General features: G+C 42.1%; 2 protein-coding genes across 4 annotated transcripts in view; both read right to left on the reverse strand.

Moving 5' to 3' along the window:
• Positions 1–161: 161 nt before the first annotated feature.
• LOC143182818 (uncharacterized) lies at positions 162–1460 on the reverse strand. Its single transcript, XM_076384069.1, has 3 exons — positions 1311–1460; positions 958–1188; positions 162–831 (listed from the first exon to the last, which is right to left on the reverse strand). Exons 2-3 carry the CDS (start codon positions 1040–1042, stop codon positions 293–295), a joined length of 624 nt encoding a protein of 207 aa, XP_076240184.1. The 5' UTR covers positions 1043–1188; positions 1311–1460; the 3' UTR covers positions 162–292.
• Positions 1461–17220: 15760 nt separating this feature from the next.
• Positions 17221–18428, reverse strand: part of LOC143183016 (zinc finger protein castor homolog 1) — a 96918-nt gene continuing 95710 nt past the window's right edge. For all 3 annotated transcript variants that reach the window (XM_076384390.1, XM_076384388.1, XM_076384389.1), the window contains one exon: positions 17221–17866. In XM_076384390.1, coding sequence (XP_076240505.1) covers positions 17362–17866 — 505 coding nt within the window. In that variant the 3' untranslated portion in view covers positions 17221–17361. The remainder of the gene's footprint in view (positions 17867–18428) is intronic.

Raw genomic sequence — 18428 nt, forward strand, 5'->3', positions numbered from 1 at the left:
AGTACAAAAACTGTCGCGTCACTGTCGAACCCGACTGCGTTAATCGTGGGTTCCTACGAAAGGCTGTCGAAGCTATCGAAACGCGTGAAACAGACACGCGAGGCGTCTACGAACAGCTGGCTGGTAACAGCGGTCTACATTCTGTAATTGTTCATGTGTTCAAGTGGGATTACGAACGGAGGCCAAAACCCTGGGCACCTTCTCTCACCTCTACTATCTATCCGATGACGAACAGCGTGAACGTAGATCGATGAACGTTGGGTCGCAGAAAGGTAGCAGAGAGATAGGAGGATCATTGGACTTTCTTCCTCTCGCATTTCGCGAGGTGCGTGACGCTCTCGTAGAAGAAGATCTTCAGAGAGATGCAGCCGAGGAACAGCAGGGCAGAGATAAGGAATATAAACCCTGGCGTGTATTTGCCGAACACCATCAGGCTGAATAACCCGACTAGCTGGAAGGCCAGGAGCAGAGGCGCGAAGTAGACGGCCAGGATGAGGAACAAAGGGTGGTTCTGTTTCCTTTTCTGCTTATTAAAGGTGCGGAATTTCGGCGCAGGGCTGCACGAGTCCTGCGTGAATTCTTGCTTCGACTCGTCAGGTCGAATGTAGAGTAAAGACTGTCGAAAGCCCTTGTGCAGCAGGAAGATCCTTGCCGTGATGATCTGGAGCAGTTGGTCGAAGCAAAGGTGCACCTTCCTCGCGATTGGATGCGATTTGGAGTTATCGAACGAGTAGAGTAAATAGGGCAACAGATTCAGGTTCTGGCAACAGTGACGTATCTTCTGCATGGACGCATGACGAAACAGTATTGGTGGACCACTGTAGCTTCCATCTGTTGAGAAAACAGAACAGTTATCTTAAACTTGCAACATCAAGAGGATCTTCATTACACTACTCCCAGCAGCCATGTCGGCTTATCTGCCAATTGAGGCAGGCTACGAATTTAAAAGAACCCCACCTTTTAGCATGTTGGAGACCCGTCCTACTAGGGTCGGCTTCCCAACGATGTCTTCTGTCTCGATTATTCCTGCCACGGTCGACATACTGCCTGAGTTTGCACTGTCGCGCTGTTTGAACTAGATAACTGCGACAAATCCAAACAGATCTCTGTTATCGTTCCTTCGATCACGGTTTCTCCTTGTGGCGTTGACTAAGACGCAGCAGCGAACTTCAATGTTACTCTTTCCTTCTGAAAAATAACAGGTATCTCAATAAAAGCTTCTTCCACGACTACAGTTAGAAGCGATTCTATAACAGGACAGTAAAACTAGGATCAGCGACAAGACAGGTCCATCGGGATCTCAGGCACACCTGGTCGGTAGAAGATCACGATCGACAATTACAGCCCCCAGGGGCCGAGGATCGCGAATAAACGGCTCGATCGGCACTGAACAGACCTTCGACTGTTGTGTTGCCGAAGCTGCGCGTCAGGAAAAAAAGTCCGCCGCTTGATAGCCCACGCGACCCGAGATTATTGCCTCGCCGGTATTTTCAGGCAATCTTCAGAGCAGTCATCGCGAACTGGCACGTATAATTGAACTTTAAAACAAGGGAATCGCGGTGTTTCCACTTGTCGTACCTTCCAAGAGTTCGGACAGTTCCTTTAGCTGCACGCAAGATACACGGTTGAAGCAGTCAGCTGGCAAACAGGACGCGAAAAGATAGAGCACGCTTCGAACGTTGCGGCTGAACGACGTACCGTTTCGCAATGACACAAGCTTTATAACGCGCTCGCAGACCGGTTGAGTTGATCGTGATATAGTCTCCTGCCGGGTCCCCTTGCCCCACACCATCGTCGCGAATTAGGAACGACGTAGGTAGAGTCGGTGGACGCTGCGCAGCTTGTTTGGTGGACGTCCGTCCACATGCGCGAACCGTTTCAAAGGGGCGTATTGAACTGTGATTGAGCGGTACCAGAGAGGGCTGAACGTGAATATTAGATGTAATTTCATTGATGATTGCTAACACTTTAAATGGAGTTAGGTGGCAGACTCTTGAGATTGACGTAAAGGTGGATCTAAAGGTGTTTTTAGAAGAACTCAAGCGTAACACTCAGTTATTTAGTTGGTATACCTCGGTTTGGTATACCTTGAGCAGTTTGAAGATTAAATTCCTCAAAGTTAGTTACTTACTCTTTGTACGTCATGTCAAAAACTTAAGAATCCATGTACCTAATATACGAAATTCTAAAAAATTCTACAAAATATCGAAAGTGACATCAAGTTTATAGTATTTCGAGAGCGAGATAATTCTCTAATTAGATTCTATTCCTCTAATAGCAATGAAAATAGAAAACTGCATAGATATCCGCAGTCTAGACGTCAGTGTAAAGTGTAAACTGTGAGTGGCGCCGCGATTAAACTCGACTGTGTGGAATCTTCACTCGGAGCAGCTTTAACATCTCGTACATCATTGACAACTAAAAGCAATATTATACTGTCCGGATTGGCCAGGTGTGCAAACTGACCAAAGTCCATAAAAAAAGGGAAGATTACACTTGAGTTCTTATTCAAACTGATTTTCACCTAGCTGGCTTAGAAACTGAGCGATTTGCTACGGAAGCAGACAACTTGCTCCCCTTTGACTGCGATAAATAAAAGTGATCGAAAGTGATTAACACAGAAGAAGATAATTAGAACAGAAAGCTGAAGGGGAAGAGAGAGGTTGTGTGTCTTCCTTACTAAGCAATCTGACAATGAGTCTAGATTTAATCTACCTACTCCGAATGAAACTCCGATTCAGGATTAGAATTTTAATGAAGTGACGTTGGAGTGAAAACGAGTTGAAAGTAAGCTAAACAAACCTACAATACGACAGTTTTTGGGACGCTAGAGAGAGTAATACGAAAAGTTCAGAATTTAGGGAACTGTTTTTTTCATTCGATGACGCAGGGGTCACGACGCTGTAGGAAAGTCAGCACAGCGGAAAATAATTGCTTCAGAGGAAAATCACAGCCGAAACGGTTGCGACACGAAAGTAACCTGTCCTAGATCAGTTGGACCGCAAAGTACAGTCGTACGGATTCCATAAGGTCAGGTCTGCATTAGTCTACATCAAAGTTGCTCTAAACTCTGGTCAGCCCATGGCTATTTCGGTCACTGGTTAGCCTAGCCTACACCTCACTCAAATACCATCGTTGAAACAATATTTCATCTGCGAATGGTATTAATTTAAGCTACAGTTCCTCCTCAAGAAAAAACTAGAATTCAACAGAGAATGTTTACCTTCGATCGACACATATCATTAATCACAAACCTTATTAGAATCTACCAAAGTGTTACAAAATGGGCTCCTACTTTGAACTACCAAGCCCATAGTTCATCAATCCACAAAATCAAAATCAGCCTACTAAGATCACACTCCCAATAAACACTTCTAGATGCCAGTAAACATTCCGACTCTCAGGTAACAAATGAAAACGGTGTCGTAACATTACCCTGAACTTATGATAATGACTAGCAAGTCCGAATTTCAACGTGCAAACGATTCAAACGACCTTCTACCCACTGTGAAACCTTCTGGATGGTTCGCGTAGCACCGTGGGACTCTGTTGACCATCGAACATAAACAAGAGGGCCGAGGAACCGTGTGGACGGTCCCCTTCAGTGAGCGTCGCGCGTAGGCTAATTAGGTAGCGGAAGCGCTGGCGGATCGACCACGAGGCCAATTGCTCCAAGTGAATGAAATACGTGGGGAATTACCCGCTGAATTAATCGACGCTATCTAATACTCGAATGTTCTCTCTATGCTCTGACTCACCTTAGCTACCGACCACACACGTGAACACTGAATATAGGCTGCGCCAGGTAACCATATAAGCCCGCTCCGTTCGGCCACCGTCTAACTGTACTTCTTGTAGAGATTGAAGACAATAGGGAACTCGCGGAATATACTCATCCTTCGTACCGCTTGGCAACTCCTCGAGATCGATAGCAGGCGACGCTCGACGCTCCCGACTCCTCCGAAGCTAGGGGACTGACTACCACTGCAGACTTCCAAACACAAACAACGACTGCGGCTGGGTGCCGGCGCAGACCTCGAAGTAGAGGACGCTGCTCGAGTGGCGACCTCACAGTTCCTACCGCAGTGAAGACGACGAGCTGATTGGTTGTTCGCCGCGGCTCCAAGGGCAACTGGGCCAATTGCCTCGCGCCTTTGGAGGACCCTAACCCAGAGCCGCGGGAACGAGCACAAAGGGACGATTAACGGAAGCACGCGATCTTAGTCACGTTTCACGGAGAATCACGAGGAGCCCTCGTGATCTTTCGAAATCTAGGCCCTTTCGACGCGGCCTCGGTCGCTCTTGTCTAGAATAGACGCTATGGTCGCTATGTGGCGTCGAGCTATCGCCGTCTATGCCCCTGGAACATTCCGCTCAGGACTATTACAGAGCCGTTTTTGGAAGGCAGGCTCCAGGTGAGATGTTTTTACCAGGACGCGCTGGGAAGCTGTTTGACTGGGTTCGTGGGGATTCCATTGAACTGTAGGGGATGTTGGGATATTCTGAAATTGGAGTTGAACTGGAGTTGAACTGGAGTCGAAGATATTCTAGGCTGATACCTGTAGTTATGAGTCAAAATCTGATAACATTTTCATTAAAATTTCAGTTTATACCTTGAGCCTGCAGATAGCCTAGCTTATAAGATAAAACTTGTATTTTTAACTCTTAACTGGTATTAATTCAGCTTTCAATATTTGATAGGAGAAGTGTTCATGATGAATTTACTATACTAGTTGGGAGTTAAGAAAAAGTTGAAGAAAGAAATTGAACTAAAATACAAGAACTGGGCACACGGCCATAATACAGACTCACAAGTTTGAATGTCAGTGTCTCGAAAATAAAAATACACACGTGACCTACACTTTTTTGTCATACAATCACAAATATTCGCTGAGATTGGTGACGAAGAGCAGTGGGAAATCTGGGGAAATCACTCGAAGGTGATGTGCGATATTGTGGGAACGAGTGAACGAACTGCGTAGAATGTTGAATGTGGGTGAGCGTGGTTTAGGTAGAGGGAATTAAGACTATTTGAGTATAAACATTGATCGCGAGGAGAGGTGGATTTTTGGAGCATGTGTAGAGATTCGATTTGTATATAAGTGGGGTGAAAGCGAAATGCGCAATCGAAGAGTGTGTAAGAGTACGTAGGAAGAATAAGTGGAAGTTAATGGCCTTAAAGCGCAGTGAAGTGGGGCCAGAGAAATGTAAGCAAACAACATCAATAAAAAAGATATTTGTAGTTTTGAAATACATCCATATTATCGCTCGAGAGAGAGTGTAGTATTCTTTACCACATCTATAATGTCTTAAAATACATTTAAGATTGAAACTGGATTTTGTTTTAGGAGTGACTTGACAACTATCTAAAGTGATTTAAATAACAGCAAGAAATATCATTTTAAATAAAATGGAACTTTGTCTGAAAAGAATGACTTCGAAACAAATTAAGAATACCAACTCTATAAAAATATTTTACGTCTCATCACCTAAAATTAAACTGACATCAAATTTTGCGCATTTTGAAGGAGCAAGTTGCTCTGAAAGTTTCTAAAAATAAATGAAAGACACAACTTATGTAACAATTTTTAGTATTTACTTCAAGATCCACTGCTAAAGTACTAGGAACATATACACTTTACGAAAGTGAAGCACAGGAATAATCCACCTACAATAAATTCGTTTGCGGAGTATTAGTACTCAAGGTAACTGTTTCTTCGAAGCGTGAACGTGAATCGAATCTGATAACATGGACACGTGATGACTGGAAAAATGTTGGTCGAATTTTATGTTTTGGCACGTGTCCTCGTGGGGGAAAGCTACGTTGCAGTACGCAGAATCCGAAACACGACTGGAATACGCTATGTCCATGGTATTTCAGCGAGTCCGAAGTCCAACGAAAACACGTTATCAAAATATTAAAATTTAATCGACAGATTGACGCACCACAGGAAATATTGACGTCCAGGCACGGTAAGTATTTAGCGAAATTGCGCAGCAACGTTCCTGGTATCGATTACGAGAAATTTTGGAGACGTAATTTGTCAATACTATGTTTCCGGGAAGGATAATTGCGAATTTTTATCAGTAGTTAATCTTTCTTATCGTGTAGTTTTTATTTTACGATACTGTCATTATGAATCATGGTCATTTCGTGTGACTTCGTGCCTGAAATTCTCGCTGAACATTCACAATCGCTTAGATGAATGTAAAAAAAAGTAGGTCATTATTTGCAATGTTTTTGATTGCTATCTGAAAAACCTTTGTGTCTTTCGGCCTAGATGTAGGCTTAATTAAAGCGAGCGCATCCACTGAAAAAGACGGACGTGGAGAAAGGAGAACTGGACTAGATTTATCTTTTATGCTCAAATATAGAGTTCTTCAATTCCTTTTCAATATTTCTGTAACGAGGAAACGAGCAACCCTGATGCAATAATTATTCATGTAACCGAAGACTCATTAAAATGTATTTCAAAAAATTTATATGTATTTCAGATTTAATTTTATATTCGGAATAACTGCATGAAATTAAAACTTTGATTCTTAAAAAACAACCGAATGTTTTATTTTTCAACCTAAGCAACATTTCAAGTCTCGAATTCCTCGCCGAAAAGAACGTCTAAATATCACAAAATAGTCACAAATAAATCAACTAATCCCTCATATCTCCCGCTGTCCAGAGATATAATTGCTACCAAGCGGAGACAGCAGCTAATTTGTTGAAAAAATGGAGAAGTATGATTTGTCTGTCTAGTACCAATTATTTGAGGTCTTACGTAACGATTCATTGATCCCTGACGTAATTCAGACGCGCAAAGCTCCGTGCCGGAGGCAGCGCAGACGGAAAAAAGGGTCGGTGGCTGTGCACGGATCGCGGACAGACCACGAGGAATCCGCAGGCACCTTCATGCGGCGCTCGCGTGATGCAGGCAACTGAAACGCCTGGAAAATTCACGAATCGGTCAATTTTCTAATTTCCAACTGGATAATCGCGATGGACATTGGTCCAGAGGACGATTAGATTGCTCGAATGTCTCTTATCTTCTACTCTCCGCCTCGAACGCGTGGGCGACCGGAAAATTGGACGTCAATGGCCATGCTTAGGCCAGCAGTCCGCAAAACTTAAACAGTTCGACGTTGCTCGATAATTTTGATTCTCTTCGCTTCTAATGCTCGTATCGAGTTGCCCTGCATATGGGTACGTGGTCACTGGTCAGCTCTGTGATGCATTAGCTGAGTATTGATTCGAATCGAGGGTGGGAGCAGATCGATTCTCGTGGAGAATTGGAAATAGGTGAACGAATCTGTGACTCGATGATATTGCTCACGTGGCTGCAGATACACGTGAGAGAACTAAAGCGATTCTCGCGTTGAGTGATTCCTATGACTTCTGTTTGCGCAGGTTTGTTTCGCTATTTAATTTCCACCTTTGATTCTTATTTAACTTGCCCCAGGGACCTTGTGCTCAATGGATACTAAGCAGCAGAAAAGCGTGTCGCCTTTGAGAAATTTGCAATCCCCGCGCGGTGAGCTATTTCTGAACCAGCAAAGTAAGCTGAACAGGCAAGTGGACGTCGACTGAAACTGGAGAACTGTAGTCATCCTTTTCATGCTGTGATGCTTCAGTTCTTGACTTTTATTTTCGTTAACGAGTATCCAGGATTACTCCTTTTCTTATTGCGTCAGAGCGTCAGTTTAGAAACCTATTCTATCATTTCAGAGCTAAAGAAGCTTTAATCTCTTCGTTTTACTTCATATTTAGACCTAGCTCTTCAGGGTTTCTAATCGATACAAACAACAACAATTCAAGACCTGAAGCGGCAGCTATGTTCTTCATTAAGCTATGTCGTTAAATGGCCAGAACGCCTTTTTTAAGGTTCTTTGGCACTTCTGTGATGCCAAGGACAGTTTAGTCGAGCGGAGGACAAAGGTCGTTCAGAGAAAGAGTTTCGAGGATTCGGGTCGTGTGCTACTAGACAAAACACGATTGCCCAATTGGGATGTAGACGTCGCACAGTCTGTCCTGGTTATTAGGCAAAGACTAGTTAAACGAGGCTAACACAAGCACGATCCACGGGACGATAAGAGGGAAGCGACACTTTGAAACCGGCGCGGCCACTCACGGCGATAATCTTTTCGCTTTGCGTCGCTCAACATCTGCAACAAGCGATTACGCATGCAAACGAGGGTCCAACACGTCATTTAGCTATTAGTCATCGCGACGCCCTCGGTCCACCACAAATTTCACCGTTATCTAGCTTCTTGTTTTAACTACTGATTGCCTGCCTTTTGATAATTTCGCGATCTTGCTTGTCAATCCTCGGGGTGACTTGGTATGCGTGTACTTGCGTCGTAAATATCTTGACTGAGTACAGTTCCGTGAACTTTTTGGCTTTTGCTAGGAGTATTACATTTGTTAGAATGTTTCATGAAGAAGGAGAATGATAGTAAAAAATTAAGAATATCTAATAACTTGTATACTTTTTTAGGAATAGTAAACTACTTGTTCACTATAATTTTAAATGCAGTAATGTTTATAATACTATATTAGAACATAAACTAGTTATAGTTTCATGTTTCCGCAACATTGTGTGTAATTGCATTTTCTTCAAGGAAAATCATTATCAATAGCGAGTTTTTCTCGACTATTGATAAGCAAACGATAAATGTATTTATTTTCACTCTCTTCTCGATCGCTCGCTCAGAGTTCGAATAATTTTTCGCGACAGCTTCTTTCCCCTTTTATCGTTAGTGATATAATTTGTATGTAGTAATTGCAAGCAATTCTATTTTGTTACATAAAGACATAAAAGTAGTTAAACGCGCAATTATTTTACGAAAAAGACGCCTCGAGCGGGGGAACTTGAGCAACCTTGTCACGTAATTCTTTTTAAATAGACTATGATTGTTCGACTGATAAAACACTTCGCGAATCCGATAACTGATAAGTAATATTTGCTACATGCTCAGTAGACTACAAGGCACCGTCCTTTTTAACTAAACGATTCTTGACTGTTGCATCATTTCTTTCTAGCACATGCTAAGACAATGTACATAACAACACTCCTTCCCAAGAGAAACACTATCGTGCAATTAATTAAATATGCCACTGGTACAACAAGCAGGCATCGAATAAGTAGACATCAATGATTAATCTTTCGTTATGTCTTCTCAAAGAAAGGAAATGAATTCAAGGATGATTGGCAAAAATACAGTATGCAATTCCTGAATTTTAAATTAAAATGCTAGATAGATCTCAGGAATTTCAATTGTCTCCATCATATTAATTCCTCTCAGAAAAACAGCAACTCTATTTATAATTTACATAATTGTGCAACTTCGACTGAAATGCATCTAGTCATTCATTTCATAAAAATTTCCATAAAAATTAACCGATATAATCCATCTTTCACATAGCTGCCGCTAATCCTGCTTATCCCTAGCAGTTTCAAATCTCGCGTCGACCCCGCAAATGTAAATAATTCTCAACGATTTACTCAAAATGTGTTTCCCAGTGTACTCACCGTGACGACACAAGATAAGAGGTTCTTCTCGAGAAGGTCGACGCACGACGCCGACGCTGTCTAGGGTTTCGTAGCGCGCGGGAATCGACGGAAAGTTTGTAACTGGGAGGGTTAATCTGGCCGTTTTCGGTGGCCACAGCGCACGCACGTGACCAAACCCCTCCAGGGGACCAATGGGACGCGTCGTCACATGACGATCACGTGCACCGACCGAGCTCAGCGCCGCCAACGCACGTGGTCGACCAGGTGTAAATACTGGAGAAAAGGTCCTCTGTTTACGCGGCCTTCCGCGGGCTGCAGGCCGTTGCACCACGCTCCATTCTTTGTTTTACAACGAGGAACGACCGATTGCTGGCCGTCGCTGGCAGACAAATTTATGCGACTCCGATAGCTTGTGATGCGAAACTTAGGTGGAGCTTGGAAGTTGGGAGAGTCTGGCTCGATTTAGGTTGAGCTGTTGCATAAGTTGGATTTTTCATTAATTTTCATTGTGATTGGGTGACCTGTTACATGATGGAGTAATGAAGTAATTTTCCTAATGGATTTTTCCTTCTTGCTCTCTCGGTGCTAGAAATGTAATTGTTGAAGGAGGGGGAGCGATGGAACTTTTTAACTCTATCTAAGAGATAACTTTTTCTGATATGAGTGTTATTGTTTTTGGCTTGATTCTGTATGGAAATTTGACTCGATAATTATGTAATTGATGAGAGCTCTTAGGAGTTTATTGTAGGCTGTGATGTATTTTAGATCTTCAGTTTTTATTATTTCGTCTGATACTTCTGAGTTTTCTTTACTGTCTTAAGATATGTAGTTGCAGTTCCACAGTTAGTGGAAATATTGAAAAATTATAGATAACGAGTCACGTTTGATCGAAAGAATTTTTGCAGGAGTTGAGCTTGAGATGGGTCACCGCCAATCGTTGCTCCATTAATATATTTCTTACTAATAATCGGTCACCAATTAATTCAGATATTTTCGTATAACAAGAAAGAAACAGAGTCTAATATCAAAGATAATTTCTACTACATTGCCCCAAAATTGCCGTATCTATCCAATTTTTTTTATAACCATATTTCGTAAAACAAAGTTCAAGAAATGAACTTTTTACTGAAAGATAATGTTTTATCATTGCGCGAGAGAAATGTTTTTTAATTGATAGTTGAAATCTTTGATATTTGAATTGTTCCTCTATTTGCTACGTGTTCAAGCAATAATCACACTTCACTTTTTTCCATGAAACAGAGAGAAATGAATTGGCTTGAAACTTGACACGTTTGCGTTGCATGAAGATTACCGTAATATCTCTCTCAGACACTTTACGACGTCGCTAATTTCTGCTTCGAATTGCACCAGACTTGATAAAAAAATTCTTTGTCAGTCACATTAATCATATTCTTGTTCAGCCCCTAAATGACCATAGCGATTAATTACAACCATTTCTAATGAACTTTATTCTTGCAGTCCTGAAATCTTGTCGCATTCCACACGATCATGTGTACTTTGACATGAGACTTCTATTGTGACGAATGATTAATTGTCTACTATGAAGACTTAAATCCAGAATTAGGAAGGGATGAATGATTGATACAAGTTGTCATAAATTCTTGCAACTCTTCTTTCGTTCAAATGATCAATGTCTCAGAATATCACTACCATTTAACTTTTGATCATTTTTAACACTGCAATAACTGAAGGATTTATTAATACATCTTTTATTATCCAAACACTATTTTTAACCAATGGACGAATTCAATCGTCTTTAAATAGGTCTTTGAAAAGTAGCCAGCCACAGACGTTAATTTCTGCAAAAATCCCAAATTATTAAAGTGTTAAAAAGTATCTGTCGATATATAGTCATCACTGTCTTTTCATTTAACTTTCTCCTCCCTGCCTTCAAGTATGTATCCAACGTATACATTAAACAAAAAGCGAGTTTCAATTGTTTAACCAGACACTGAACGATAAGCTAACCGCAGAAAGTCGTGCCCTTGGTTCCGTTCCGCAGTTTTCTCTTTTCGTTTTATCGTTTGCATGTCGAATAAACGAAACGTTCGCCGCGAACAGGGGCTAAATATAAAATGTCATTGCGGAGAATGCGGATTGTATCGAGTAAGGAAATCTTTTTATACCTGTTCTTGTTGCAAAGTTGTACCTTCCTTTTCAAGGGAAATTTATCCAGTTTGCATAGTCGATTTTGACCTTGCACCGGCAGTACGTTGTTGAATAACGGTTTGCCTCGTTTCGAGCGATCATTTTTTGGCTCTTATTTTACCAAATGAAAATGTGTATATAATCGGGACCTTGGCGATAAACGTTACATTTATCGGAGAATTTTGTTGTGTGTGCTACTTGCGATTTCCAAGCTGTCTCTGTCTTCTTTTTTATCTTATACATATATTCAAGCATTTCGAATACATTATGGTCCTCATAAAATTGAAGGTCGATGCGCAAAAAATAAGACAAAAGAATGATAACCATAAAATTTTGATACATGAAGTCAGATTAATTATATAAAAAAGCTACAAATACATTTGAGGTAATTTGCGCAGATCTTTTACGAATTTTCAAGGATCATTTTTTTAATTATCTTTTTTGCATTAAAAATTTACCAACGAGACACAAAAAATGTTCGCAGATTAATTAAAGTCTAGAGGTTTGATTCAGTCAATTACATCTTCTGCAATATTTTCTCAACAGCCCATCAAATAGATTCGAATCGTTTTTTATCAAGATTGTATTATTACTATATTTATACTTTGTCACGATCGGAGGCAAATCATTTCACGACGTCATCTCATTCCATGAAACTTCAGTTATATAATATCGACTTTAAACAGAGTAGCTTCAAACAATATTTAAATTCAGTGACGGGACATATTGACTTGCGTGAGCGGAGTGCTTGAGCAAAGTTAATAGCTTGAGAGGAACCAATAAAATCGTTTTTCCTCGAGCAGACGACAAAATATTACACAGCAGAAAAACCTTCCGCAATTGTAGATTCAAAAAAAATCAACATAAATTGAATAAATTGAATAAATTGAATAAATAAATGAAATCTTGATAAATTTTAATTTGGATCAAAGACTAGCCCAATCAATCGGAAGATTAAAATGAGTAAAGAAAGAATCGCAGAACACCTTCCGGTTGCTATAAATATTTTTAATCTTTACTTGTTCGAAAGCAAAATCACAGCTACATAAGATGTGTGGTTCCGATACTCATTCATAATAATAATATAATAATAATAATAGAGAATATTAATCAATAATTAATAATTAATAATAATAATAATAGATAAAATTATATAATAGTATCTTCTTCTCTCTTACATCCATACAGCAGGTATTTTAATACTAATGTCCGTACGATAGATTCTCTCTAACATCTTCAAGTAATAGTACGTTTTCTACTGGTATACATTCCTTCATACACGCGTTCTCTCTCTCCCTCTCATACTCTCTTTCTCTCATCTTCCATCGCTATTCACCTAGACCATCCAGGACGATCCTCGTGAACAATATATCTCTATATTTATATATATTTATATATATAATATAGGCTCGATAGTTATAAGGCAACCTCAGTTCATCGTCGCTGCTCGAAACGCTATGCGTGTGTGTGTTTCTCTATCTCTCCCAATCTCTCCTACCCTCTCTTTCCTCTCTTCTTTTCAACCTTCTGCAAGTCTCTCGCGATGACATATCGAGGTCGACTCGCCCATCGAACGCCCCATTCCCTCGCCCCGACTTCGCCACTTCCGGTCTCTAGACCTCCCTCCACGCTCACCCTCACCGACACGGCTACAATAAATATTTTACAGGTCGTTCTGCTCCCTACCCTGCACGCGGACTTAACAGTAAACTCGTTAATAGTAGGCTCGGGAGAGATTTTGCATATCGCGGTTTATGGCACTCGTTTAAAATGGCCTCTCCCAAGCGGCCTCCACGTTTTCTTCACCCCATCCTCCTCCGTCGCCTCCCTCGCCCTCCTGCACCTGTTTCCCAACAGCGCGCCCGCCATTCGACATTTCCTTCGTTTTTCTCGCTTCATTTCGCGCGAACGTGTCGCGTTCCACGCCGCGACGGTGTCGGTTTTCGCTTCGACGGGGAACGACATCTGACACCGGGATCGAGGAATCGATCGACCGGGCTTTCTCTCTAGGGAAGAGAATTTTTCCTCGGCTAGGTGGACAGGATCGGCGACTAATCGACGTAGTTGTCTTCGGTACTGTTGCGACAGTAGCGTGTGGCTGCTCGAAGCGTGAACCACCCCACTATGGTACTACTTGACTATTTTTATTTCTTCATATTTTTTTAGTAGTTCGAGTCTTCTCGTTTCTAGTTACTTTTAGTGACTCAATTCGCTTTAATATTTTCTAGAGACAAAGTGCCTTAGTATTAGATTGACAGAGCTGCACATGCTTTCGAGAAGGTACTGATTGAATCATTCGATTGAGAACTTAGTCGAGGATGACTTTGATAGAAATTCATTTGAGGAGAAATTTGAAGAAAGTTATGCTTAAAGAACCAAAAAAGTTATATTAGTAGTTAGCATTGTATTAAATTAGGAAACTACTAATTTGTTAAAAAGAATCTTTCTTTCAATGAAGACTTTAATTTGAAAAAATCTAGTATATTTATTTCTACGATATTTTCCCAAATAATTGATAAACTTTCAACATAATACTTTCATCCTGTCACAAATATCCTCGAAATTTTGTCAGAAATTCTTTCCACATTTTATCTCAAAATATTGACAGACTACAGTCCAGAATTTATACTGCTGTATCTACACAAAGTTATCAATCGAAACCAAGTGATTTTTGATTTTCTATTTGCAGTACTTCACCGAATACCAAAGCAATTTGTTCCTTTTTCCTTTATTAGAACCAAAAAATCAGTGCCACGAGTTACTGCATCGCGTCTTCATCGCGAAGTTTTTAAAGACCACGCGTGTAGTCGCCTTGATAAACAAATTTCCTCTACTGGCACGTGATTTATCGTTCCAAACTCCACGCGATTTAGGAAATCTCCAACGACCCCGACGCGACTGTCGAATCAACGATTGTTTTTTTTCTTCTCACCGATTAATCTCCCCTATGCCTGTCTCGAGAACGACGTCGTAGATTCTGTGGAAGAATCGACTATATCTTAATTGGAGCCAAGTGTATCCGGTTTCTGAACTTAGCTAGTCAACTAGCTTGTCAATGATTGTTAGAATGAGCCTCTGAAAGCTTGGTCGAACTTTGTTCTTTTCACGCAAACTGCTGGAAAATTGTCTAGAAATCTTTACGACTGAGTTGTCTGAGTTTTCGTCAGCTTTTAAGGCACTAGCTTCCTACGGTCATGTTTGCATCGGGGAATTCCCTCTTTCTATCCCATTCACTTAAAAAGGTTCATTTTTCGTAGACAATCTGCACGCTGCACGGATACTGTTGCTAAGGCACGGTTCTACACATTACAGAGGAATCTCTAAAGGCACCCTAGCGTGTCTCACAAGCGCACGCACACACTTTTGTGAGACGGTAGTTTCACGGATATGTCTAATGACTACATACGTGGTTTAATCATTATCTTCGAAAAAATATGCATTTATATTGTCCTTTCCAGCCGCGTGCTTCTTAACCATTATCTTTCGAGGACAAAAGCCACCTCGATGTTGTCATTGGTAAAGTTAGGAATACTTATCGCTTTGATTGGTTTGTCTATAAATTTGTGGTCTCTTCAGAACAGGACATTTCTTAAAACTTACTTTCCTAGTCTTCAATGCTTTCTGATTATCTTAGGTAACATTTGTATAATAAATTTTGTAGATAAACCCTCCTAAATCTTTCTAGATTCTCAGATCAAGATTAAAAGCCTTTCTACTTATTCTATTTTTACAACATTGACCTCAAATTTATGGACAGCAACGATCAAGGAACGGTCGACGCATCTCTAAGAAGATGCGTGTTTCTAGGAAGGATAAAAATTGCGAGAGCAAGAATTCACATTTTCACGTGAAGGGGCGAACCCATGCAACACCTTCCAACTTCTATTTCAAACTGTTCAAAGCTCCTGGATCCTGAACGTTTCTCAAATCTTCTTTCAATCAAAAATGTCTCGTATTAAGTTGCTCAAATTAGAAACCATTGAAGTTCGTTCCCATCCACGTGAAAATGAGAAAATACATCATTCATAGTAGCCAAAGTGTTTTTTCGGTGAAACCATGGGACACCTCGTCGTCGCGACGCATCAGGCACAAGACACACACACGCACACACGCGTCGAACAATCCTCTTTTCGAGCTTCTGCTTCACGTTACCGAGTATACCTCGCAACATACTTCTCCTTCCATTTGCCTCTCTCGTCTCGTCTCCTCTCTCTGTACACTCAGTAATATACATCTTTAGTTGAACGAAACGTTCATCTCTGGTTGGCCAGAGGGCAACTGTTTCCGCCATGGGCCATCGAACGAGTCTTCTCGTTCGTCCTCGATCTATCTGTTCTCGTCTGCTCTGTCTCGTCTCGGCTGGCAGTCTTTTTGTTAACTCTCGGCTTATCAATACTGTTCGTAATACGATTAACGAAACGCGTACCCTCCCGGCCGCGGCACGTATTCCCGAGAAAGCGTATATGTAGAACTCTTTAGTACGATTCGTTGCGGCTCGACTCGGTCGACCGACTCCCTTCCGACAGATAGAGAAGGAACTAACGGAACGATAGCTGCGACGTGACACGACGACGTTACGATCGCGTGAAAAGGAAAAAATAATAAGGAAAAGTAACTGTGGGAGATCGTGGGACAATCATTGCACCGTCGTTGAGTGACTGCTACGTCTTCCAGCCTGCTCCCTTCCCCGAGCAACGTCCCACAAAACGTCAGAAAGGTCCAACAACGACTATTCGATAGGCAGGCTGCTCCTCTCTTTGATTCACCTCTGAATATCACCGATGGTGCGATGGACTAGACACGACGTCGTATTTAAGCACGGTTCTCTCTCGTTTGCTCTGTGGTGAACGTTTGCAGAACTCGTCCAAGAGTCGTTCAAACCGCTAGCCAGACTCTAGCATCCGGGAGTCGTTTCAACGGAAGTCTTCGTTGATCTCTGGATCTTCCGTCGAGGATCTGTCCTCGACTCATGCTTCTCCTTCGTATATATTAACTATCTATTCTAAAACCTAGGTCGTCTACTATGCTCTGCACCACGCGGAGGGTACACGAACGATACTAGAAAAGAAACAGAAGACAAAGAAATGTACAGGGTCTTTTCCTATTAAATATTACAGCTTGTCTTTTTTTCCTTCGCGCTAAAGCTATACACGATAGACTCGTCATCCGTGTTTATTGTCTACGGTTCTAGGCCAGGTCCTTCCTGCGTCCCTCTCGTCGAACATTACTGTCTCAATATCCCGTACTCGAGATCCCTCGATCGTGCGAGAGGAACTGTCCACGAACGCCTCCTCGTAAGTACGAAGCGATCAAGCCGACCAAATAGAGTCCTCGGCGTCGTGGTACCATCCCTTCGAGTCCCTCTCGTCGAGGCCGAAGACTCATGACTAGGCTCCTAAGGTGCTCCTAATCATCCAGCTCGTCGGAGAAACGTAGCGTCGTCTATCGGGCACGGACAATCGCGATGCTGCAGGGAATGTCTACGGGGAGCGTAACGAAATTGTCTTTTTTCCCTCAGTCCTTGGTCAGGCTTCATCGGCGGGATCCGAATTCGTCAGTAGGATCCAGCCCCTGCTATCTCCTCGTGCTCTCGCCCCCAGGAAGTCTCCTCGGGGAATGTCTACGGGGACCAGAGAGAAAGTGTCTTTCTTCGGCCATCGACTGGCCAGTTCTCTACTGGGCGTCGTTAGGTGTCCATGTGCCGGTACTTGTGGGCCGACATCTGCGCCAGGCCCAGCACCGCGTACTGACACTGCAGACAGTGGTAGTGAGTCTGTTTGCCAGAGTGCTGGCACTGTACGCCCCCGCAGGGCTGGCTGGGGGTGAATTTCTGGAAGCCAGCCGCGGCGATGTTGTCCAACTTGGCGTGCTGTCGCCGATGGGCGACCACCTTGTTGGTGTCCGTGCAGACGAAGTCGCACTTTAGACAGTGGAAGTGCGATGCTTTGTTCTGCATCGAGCCCAGCGACGACGTGTAGGCACATTGGGCTCTGCCGCATGGCACGTTGGCTCTGTATTGTTGGAAATCGCCGCCCATCAGGGTGTCCAAGCGTTCGTGCCTTGCTGTGTGCTGGACAAAGCGAGTCTTGTCGCAGAACGAATAGCCGCAATCCTGACGCATGCAGTGGAAATGGGTCTGGTGTTCCCTGTAGCCGCAGTGAGGGTACCTGCAGTCTTCGTTAAACCTGAACCTAAAATTATGGAGGACGGTCAGACTTGGGGACTGTATATTGAAATATGGGAGTAGGTATATGGGGGTAGCTTGTGAGGCATTACTTGGGTCAGTGGAAAATCCCGCTTTAATGGCTTAATTGGCCCGCAGTTTGCCAATGGTTTTCAGAGACTTATATAAAGCCTTTTATTGCTTTATAGCCATAATTTATATAGGGTGTTCGGTTTTCGTTGAAAGAAAATTTAGTAAGTAACTCGACATGTTAAAGTAAAATATTGTAAGATCAGGGTTTTAATTTGGTAATTGCAAGGATTTTGGTAATCGTAGAAGTTATGACATGAGAAGAAGTGATCTCTAAGTTGACTATCCTAGAAGTGTCTGTTTATGTTAGTAGCTATCATAGTTCTTGGTTCTTATTGTATCATAGAATATCATCTACACCTACTATCTGACGTCAATGAACTAGACTGACTATAAAATACCCAAAGTTATTAATGGAACATAGAGGGATATTCGAAAGATGCCTCACAAGCTGCTTCCATGCTCCCACCATAAATGTTACTATGACTAGGAATAAATTG

The sequence above is a fragment of the Calliopsis andreniformis genome, chromosome 9 (assembly GCF_051401765.1).
Source record: "Calliopsis andreniformis isolate RMS-2024a chromosome 9, iyCalAndr_principal, whole genome shotgun sequence".
Lineage (NCBI taxonomy): Eukaryota > Metazoa > Arthropoda > Insecta > Hymenoptera > Andrenidae > Calliopsis > Calliopsis andreniformis.

What these genes read in the sequence shown, in the direction of transcription:
- LOC143182818 (XM_076384069.1), bottom strand. Translation starts at nt 1,042, where the DNA reads ATGTCGACCGTGGCAGGAATAATCGAGACAGAAGACATCGTTGGGAAG. An exon ending in GGTCTCCAACATGCTAAAAG is followed by an intron (nt 832 to 957) that starts GTGGGGTTCTTT and finishes TTTTCTCAACAG; the next exon opens with ATGGAAGCTACAGTGGTCCA.